A 9209-nucleotide genomic window follows, 5' to 3' on the forward strand; every position below is an offset into this window, starting at 1 on the left:
GCAGCCTGCTGCAGTCGGTCACCTTAACCAGAGGTCACAGGGCGCAGGGATGAAGCCCTCCTCCCGCTGTTCTCCACTCCCGCGCCAATTTCATCAGCTCCTCTCTGGACCCCTGCTTTTCTCTTATCAGTAGTTATACTGCAGGACAAATCAGGCACCTAATGGCTGTATCGGAATGATGGATCACCCCCCTGTTCTCTGACTGAGTTATATATCGACTACAACATTATGGCCCCGTTCCATCCCAGTCTGGGCAGCATCCTTCCTGCCTGCAGCTCTTTCCTGTTAAAAGCCTGCGAAAATCCAATAGGCGAGAACACTTTCACGACAAGCCGATGAGAAATAGGTGAGGGTCAGGTGATAATGGAAACTACGCACACACTTCAGAGGACAATTTGATTGGTTGAGAGTTTGATGACTTTGTCAGACTTTTTTTTTCCTCCTCATTGTTTTAATTCTCTTCAGTGAGCATTTTGATACCCTCTCTTTTCTGTTCTCTGCAGCTTCTCTTCTCTATGTATGCTGCTTTTTAGAGCAGTTGTATCATTAGCATCCATCTGAACAGAGTCTTAACTATAAATGGCTGCCTGCTGCTCGGTGCCCCACTTTCTTCTCCTTGGAAATAAAAAAACATAGTTGTGTTAATAGTTGCTGGAACTGGGTCAATACTCACCTATAAAACTAAATAGAACATTCAATTTCTGCCTATTTGAGTTTTTAAAGAGTACAATTTTCGTTAAGTCTTCCTAAGGTTTCCCCAGGAAGCTTGCTAAGCCTGGCGGTTGGGCGTTAGCTCAGTCATTCATTCAGCGGCCTGCCGTGTTTTTGAGTTAAAAAATGTTTAAAGTTGACAGGAAATTTAAAAATATAATACACTAGAGGGTAACCCTGACTGTGTGTGACTATATATGCGTTGTTGTGTTTGTTGCACAAACACAACAAAGTAAGACCTTTTCAAAGCGTTTTTCACTCGTATTGTAAAAGTAGTCAAATATGATTCAACTAACAAAAAACAAACTGTAAAAAGTTGCCATTTCCTGGTTACATTTAAGTGTGCACACCCTTAGAGTAATACTTTGTCTCACCAAGTTTTTATTAGATTTCATCACTAAGTCATTTTTGGTCATTAGCATCCAGCATTTTGACTTGATAAGTTTGACAGTTTTTGTCCAAAGTTCTCCTAGTCTGAGAGAATATATTAGACCAAAACATGGGTCGTCCAACACTCCTTGTAGTTTTTTCCCTCTTTTCTTCAGTTTTTTTTTTTTTTTACTCCGCAAGCCTTTTGACAGCCTTACCGACTTTACACACAATGGGGCATTAAGACCTCATAGCCCTTCGATTAAAAACAGAGCCGCACTGCTGGAGGGGCTATTTAAAAGACCACATATCTCACCTGTGATTCACTCTCAAAGAGCTCTTAAACCTCATCACCCGCTGTTTTAGAGCTAACACTTCACTACACGGTCCTGTTGGGCTTTTTGATTGCGGACACATGTGTTTGGTGGGTGGTACGATTTTGCAAGGACTCGCTTAATACAGTTATTTCCCCGCTGCCTTTCAGTGGAAGCAGAAGAGTGAAGCAATATGCTGCAACTTTGAGCCTTTCATCAGCTCACTTCCCCCTTAGTTGAAGCCCTCTGGGTTTAAAAATCGCGTCTCCTTTCACAAGATGAAGAGGTAGATGAAGGCTCAGAGAAGATGTCACGCCGCTGCTCTAACAGGCAGACCGGTGCCTTGAAGTGGAAATGTGTGTAGGGGAGAGGTGTGTGGAGATACAGGTGTTTTTTGCTAGGCTCAGAGGGAGACGTGAAGCATCTCTCAACCGCATTACCCTGGTCGTTTTATTTAGTTTTTCTTTCCTTGACCTTCTCAAGTTGTCCCAGATGTCAGCCTTGCTCCTCACTCATAAATATCAGATTTGTGGGCTACTCAGTGCCATACACAAACACACACTGCTTGCTATTCCTACCTCATCCTCCTCCTTTGCATTTTTGTCAGCTATAGCCTCTGATGTGTTTGGTCTCCAGCGTGTGTGAGGAACAGCTGCCAAGAGACCCCCTGTCTTTCTCCACTACACTCCCCTCTCTCTTACTCTCTGCCAACAAGTTTCATGCTACTCTGCATGAACCCTGCAATTTTCAAACAAAGTAAATGCTCTGTTCAGCAGTGACATTTCTGCGGCAGAGTCTGAGAGAGGAGCTGTCAAAATTTCTCTCTCTTCAGTCGTTAGCAGCACACACCAGCTTCCACTGACACCAGCTTCAGCCGTCAAGTAAATGGTTTAAATGCAGACAGCCGTGCTGTGTGTAATTACTGTTTTAACATCCATGTGAGGAAGAAGAGGAGACTTCCTCAGTTTATGTTCAGTCGAGTTTTAAAACAAAAAAACAATGTTTGATTCCGAGTGAAGTGTTCAAACAGTTTAAAGACTCGTCTTTGAAAGAACATGAATGGCGGAGTCAGAAGCAGGTAAGGCAGGGCCTGACTTTGATCCTGGATGTGCCTGTCATTATTAAGCCCATGGTGCCTGCTCCACTTTTCATTCCCTCTGTGCTCCATCTATTTTCAACCTTTGGGTTTATATGGAGGTGTATGTGGTGTGTAGATGATGTCAGCTGAATGCTAAGTAGAGAAAAGCCCTAGTTTTGTTCTGTAGGAGTTGGGGGAAGGCATGTGTTGTCCAGTGCAGGACATCTTACCGCAAAAGCCTCAGCAGTTTCTCTGTTTTCTTCTAATTGATCATTAAACAAAAGTTCTTACAAGAACAAAGTCTTCCTCATATCGAATGTGAAGGATATCCTGATCAGGAGTTTCTTTTGACCCAGAAACCTTTGTAAATATTTTAATTTTGGGCAATACTGATTTCCAGTCAATTTGCTTATCCTTGCTGGGTCGCAAGGGAGCTGGTGCCAATCTCCAGGGTTTATTGGGGTAAAGGTGGGGTACACCCTGGACAGGTTGCCAGTACATCGCAGGGCACCACAGGACAAACAGCCATGCACACACACTCGTACCTAAGGACAATTTAAAAAACCCAAATAACCAACAGTAATGTTTCTGGACTGTGGGAAGAAGCTGGAGAGAAAACCACATATGAACTGGGAGATCATGCAAACTACAGCATTAAAAATAACTGAAATGGCATTAACACATGTACTCAACTTTAATGTGCTTTACAATAAAAACCTCATTTGATCAGTTTTGAAGAAATGGCTGACTTGACACATGCCAGTACAATTTCTTCAATTTGCCTGCATCTTTATTTTATAATCCCCCCCCCCCGGATTAGTTTGCTGATCAAGCCCCAAGGTTCGATACAACTCAACTCAGTTAAATCTTTTTTTCCCATTAGTTTGGATTCCCTCCAGTGGAATTTCAAGCTGGCCAATCAGGGAATAGAAGGAGAAGTTGCGAACAATGACGTTGATTTTCTGCACTGTTTTTCAGCTTGTGTTTTTAGCGATAGCAGGAGCTCAATGAAATCCGTCTTCAGACGTCCAGTAACTGGATGCTTGATTGTCATATTTGATAAGTGGTGACTCCTAAAAGATATTCTGCTGATCCAAAAGATGGCACGAAAAAGAACACTTCTTGAAATTTTAAATACAGATAAAACTAGCCATTCTACAGGACATATGAGACTTTTGTTTCTACCTAAACAATATTTTCACAACAAAAATATCCACGAACTTCCTGCTTGTCTTCTTGAATGCAGGGCAGTCAGTTCTTAAGTCATTACTTCTTTCCAGAAAAAGGAAGGCTTAAACAAACGAAATCAAATTATACTTTGTGATTAAGTTTGGCCATCTAAGATGCTGCTAAAGGACTTAAGATCACAGATGCAGTTATGTCCAGTGTTTCCAAACTATTCAACTGAAGGTGTTGTCTTTTTCATGCACAGGTTTGGGAAAGGGTAAGAGGAAGGCGAGTGCGCGTGATACCTCCCCTACGCCGAGCTCAGACACAGAGTATCCTTCCAACGGCAGCGGGGGCGGAGGTGTGGTCGGCGCCGCAGAGAGGATCTATGACCTCAACATCCCTGCTGTGGTCAAGTTTGCGTACACACAAGAGCGAGATGACGAGCTAACTCTGCTCAAAGGCTCCAGGGTGGTCGTCATGGAGAAGTGCAGCGACGGCTGGTGGCGTGGCAGTCAGGGCGGCCGCGTCGGCTGGTTCCCCTCCAATTACGTCCAGGAGGAGCTCATGGGGGTGGACGACAGAGAGGGGGATTCCCCGCGGGGTTACATCGGCGGACCTCAGGGAACTCTGCTGGCCAACGGCCGCGCCGGCGGCCGGGGCGTCGTCCTCCACCTGGTCCAAACGCTCTACCCCTTCAGCTCGACAACCGAGGAGGAGCTGAACTTTGAAAAAGGAGAAATCATGGACGTGATAGAGAAGCCGGAGAACGACCCAGAGTGGTGGAGGTGTAAGAACTCTCGTGGCATAGTGGGCCTGGTGCCTAAAAACTATGTGGTGGTGCTGGACGAGCAACCCGGCCCACCCTCCACCACGTCGGGCTCCCCTCAGAGCCGCTATGCGGGACCGGCTCGCTCGGGGAGGTTTGCCGGCAGGGACTGGTACTACGGCAACATCACCAGACATGAGGCTGAGTGCATACTCAACGAACGGGGAGAGGAGGGCGACTTCCTCATACGAGACAGCGAGTCATCGGTGAGTCATTTAGGTGAAGTCATGGCACCATGTAGGAGACGCTGACAAGGTTTTTATCCAAAGTTAATAAAATTAGAAATCTTAATTAAATTCTCATGGCAAATTTGCACACATTATAAAATGAAAGAAGCATATTAACGACTTTAAAGAGTAGATGGTCAAGAATCACATGAAAATGTAATTGAGGTGCAGGAATTGAATCTACATCTGCTTCCAGCAATGTTTTCACACACATTATTGAGGTCGTTGACTTGTAGCTATGGCTGCAGATGAATCAGTAAGGTCTGTACCCATTGCGTATAATTTTCCAGTTAAACAAGCTGTTGCACCTGGCTGCATCCGAGTAATCCACCATATTTCTGCATTTTCACACTGATTAATCGCCAATAAACAATTATCTAAATGGCGCAGAATATTTTATGTTGAAATATACTTAGTGCTCAGTAATTTCATAATTCATACATAGCAGTTTAATGTATGCATACATAAATGGTATTCTTATTTTCTGCTTAACTTTTCTCTTTTTTTCTAATTCAGTCATTAGAGCCACTCATAATTAGTAAACATCCTGAATTCAGAGGAAACTATTTTAATCTCAGTAGATGAACTTCTGAGGTCTAAAATGAGCTCAGGAGGCTTTGTGGTGTAGCGTTAGAGTGAGCGTCTCTCGTACACAGTCTGTAATCCTCATTGCCGCCGTCCTGGGTTTGATTCCTGAACCTGACACCTTTGCTGCATCTCTTCTCCCTCTTTTCACTCTTTTTGCCCATTTCCTGTCTGATTAGTGTCAATTAATCCCTTTAATGTTGAAAAAAAATTTTAATAAATAAAATCCACTCAGTATTTATGGCCTTAATAGAAAGTAACTTTTCACCTTTTGATTAACTTGTTTTAAAAGTTGTAAAACTGCCATTTTAAACCTTTAAATTATAGCACAAGATTTTTCTTTTTTTATATTATGAGCACAATGCTGCCCCCTGCTGGCCGATCTTAATTTGCTCAACGTAATCGTGTGTTCCTGTTTTGTCTTTTAGCCCAGTGATTTCTCCGTGTCCCTGAAGGCACTGGAGAAAAACAAGCACTTTAAAGTGCAGCTGTCAGACGGGATGTACTGCATCGGCCAGCGCAGGTTCAACTCCATGGAGGAACTAGTGGAGCATTACAAGAAGGCCCCCATCTACACAAGCGATCACGGAGAGAAGCTGTACCTGGTGAAGGCGCTGCTGTGATCTACACACCTACACTGGATCTCTCTCTCACACACACACACACACACACACACACACGATCCCTAAATGTCTTAACCCAAGCCTTAGCTCTGGACCCCTCCTGCTGTGGCATCTGTACCACATCCAGATCCTCAGATCTCCTGGATTTGTTTTTTCAAGTGAAAACTAGACAAACTTGTTTTCTTGTTTGTTTTTTCTAGCTCTTTACTGTTTTTTGCAGACGACCCTCAGACAGCCATCACCGAGCCACACGGAGAACACAGTGTGTACCGAGCCTCTGTTCTCTTGGATGTGCTAACATGCAGTGACCACATTTGCTGCTAACAGAACGCCTGAGGCCTTGTCGGGGGGTTGAGCTCTCCCTCTGATGTCATATGTAACGTCTTCTTACTAGCACGCACATTGTAAGTTCCACCATTGCTCTTAACTCATCCAGGAGAGAATCGACGTTCTCACCGGTTCAAAGAGGGACTCAGACCTCAGTGGGGCCCAACTCTGTCACGTCTAATCGCAGCCCATGTTTCATTTAGTCTATCAAGACCCACTTGTTAGTTAACTCACTTTATTATATTTTTTTTAAAGCTTATTTAAATTTGTTCAAGTTTTGTAGTTACTTTTTCACAAAGTGACCGGAATCACTTTTGCCTTTTTTTTTTTTTCTTTCAAATTTTCACCATTCCTCCACCTGCTCGTTTTTGTTTTTTGTTTTTTTAGTGCCACCTTTTTCTGTTTCTACCGAACAGTTAATTGCTAGTGATACTTTAAATCTGGACAACAACAATCACTGTAGTATTTCTACCAGGCGGTGCAATAGAAGAGACCTCAGAGTTCCTGTAGAGTTTGAATGTTGATCCATGTAACCAAACGTGCCACCCTGTACCCGTTTACTACTGGCTCCAGGTCTGCACTGCACTCTCAGATTAACCCACAGCTCAGTGCTCATGCTTTATATTGTGTCGAGTTGAACATGTTGCCGTTCTGTTCTCCAGTACGTGTCTGTAGCTACATGAGGAAGAACAACAATAAAATCTTTTTTGTTTGTTTGTTTTGGGAATGCTTCCTGAGTAACTACACTGTTTCTGTGATGGCGATGCTTTTTGGGGAAAAAGAAAGAAAGTACCTCTTCTGATAGTATCTTTGTGATTACAAATAACTTTGCAGGAAATATATATTAAAGACTAATCAGTAATTAAATGAAACCCCGATTTGAACAGAAGTCTATATAGGGATAGGTATTTTAGAGCTCTATCTTTATAAATCAAAGTAATTTGATATATTAGCACCCTTGGTTAGCGGCTACTTCAGCTCTGTTTAGGCCTGAATATTTAAAACTAGTTATTTAATATTAAAGTCACAAACACCTGATTGTAAAATTAGTGTCGATTTGCTGTATTTAGACATTCTGGATGCTCCTCATTTATTGGCATCACTGCTTAAGATGTGCAAAAAGGAAAATAAATCATTTTTTAAAGGTGAGGGTTTATTTTTTTACCTTATTTACTATCCCACTCTCTGTAGAGTGGGATAGTTATAGAACTGTGTTTTGTCACAGTTCTTTAGTGATTTTTTATTTTTAATCACTTCTCTCAGTCTTGCTATGGTCACATTTAGGTGAGTGGCTTTTGTTTTTTGTTGCATCCTTTTATGAGTTATCTGATCAACACACATCTACTTTAACAAAATGACATGTTTTCTTGTCTTTCCTATTTTGAAGTAATTATCCCCACTGGAAACATGAAATCTTCACTTGGTCATTAAAAGCTTATTGACTCTGAGATCAAGAGAGGAAAACTTAACTACACTTTAAAATTTATATTTATTTCATATGAAATGTTGGAGCTGATTTTTGGCACAGGTGAAGTTCAGCAAAAAATTAGTTTTACTGAGGGATTTTTTAAATTTCTTTATCCACAGAATAAGAAGAAGTTCAAATGTTTTCTTGTCTTTCTCATTTAGAAGAGTGGCTAAGAAAATTAGGCCTCGGTATCATAATTTGACCAATGGAAAATGTTTCTGGATGCACAAATTAACAAGAAAAAACACACTAAAAAGTTCTAATAACTTTTTTAGTAGGATTTGCTGTGATAAGATTAATATTCTATTTTACACATCTTTAACAGAGGGCCCAATAACTGTATTATACAGGCATAGCATAGTAGCAGATTAAAACCCTTGTTTAGCTTGTATTCAGTTGAAATAAATCATCCTTCATTGTAAAGAAACCAAATACACCACCATCTGATTTGCATCCAGAAATCTAGCAACACCAAACATCCACTTGTTTCTGTGTTTGTTTACCAATGGAAGTGTTGATCACGGGGTCCTCAGCTTTTATATGATATATCTGAATGTTATTGAGCACTGTTATTTAATTCTTGTCTCCACTGTATGTATATATTCAAATAAGAAGAGGTGCATATATGAATCATTAAGATCCAACCTACGGTACTGTATCACTGACAACGTGATGAGAATTGAGATACTTTTGTTCAATAAAATTTTTTGACAAACACTCGTGACTGTTTCATGCAGCGTTGACGGTTCTGGGTTTAAATCCAGTGAAGTTTGAGTTTAAGGGTTTCCTTTTTGTTTTTCCTAATAAATTAAATCTTTGTAGAGCTTGAAGCTTCCCATGTGGACCATCAATAAAGGAGTTTTTTGAAGCCATTTTGTGATTGGTCTCTTGGTTACATTCTTGATTATTTCCCTCTTATCTGGTTATTGACAATCCTTTGGTACCAAAGAACATCTAAATTTAGCTTCTTCCTTAATGGTTCTATTGTGTCTTCCTGTTCTTACTGAGGTCATAAGGCACCTGGGTTTCACAACTGGATTAAAGTCATCATGCGAAGTCTTGACATGCTACTTATGCTTTATTTTGTACAAATCTATTTTTAAAATAATATATATACACATGCGACATGCATCCATACATTTAAGCATACACAAAAACAATGTTTTGCAGCATTCATTTCAGCTACTGTACTTGTTTGAAAAAGAGTGAGAAAAAGTTTACATTCTTCTGAGATTATCATTTGTTTTTTTCTTTATCATTTATGAATCAAAAAATTACCAAACACTTACTTTAGTTTTGCGGTTCAAGGGAAACAAAAGAAAATTTATAAATAAGAAATGTGTTTCTGCCAACAAAGTAAACTGTAACAGAAAACCTGTCAAAGAAAGCTACCATCCATCATTTTTTTTGTTGCAGCAAGTTTAAATTGATAAATGCTTAAAGATCCACTGAGAACATCACAGTAAGTTCACCATCTACTTTTAGCTGTTATGTGTAATTATTTTTTTCTT

General features: G+C 40.8%; 1 protein-coding gene across 1 annotated transcript in view; it reads left to right on the forward strand.

Annotated features, from left to right (window-relative positions):
- Positions 1 to 8570, forward strand: part of nck2a (NCK adaptor protein 2a) — a 36574-nt gene extending 28004 nt beyond the window's left edge. Inside the window, exons 3-4 of the mRNA XM_028023891.1 lie at positions 3905 to 4674; positions 5709 to 8570. Coding sequence (XP_027879692.1) covers positions 3905 to 4674; positions 5709 to 5903 — 965 coding nt within the window. The 3' untranslated portion in view covers positions 5904 to 8570. The remainder of the gene's footprint in view (positions 1 to 3904; positions 4675 to 5708) is intronic.
- Positions 8571 to 9209: the final 639 nt, after the last annotated feature.

Source organism: Xiphophorus couchianus, chromosome 7, assembly GCF_001444195.1.
Source record: "Xiphophorus couchianus chromosome 7, X_couchianus-1.0, whole genome shotgun sequence".
NCBI classification, from domain to species: Eukaryota; Metazoa; Chordata; class Actinopteri; order Cyprinodontiformes; family Poeciliidae; genus Xiphophorus; species Xiphophorus couchianus.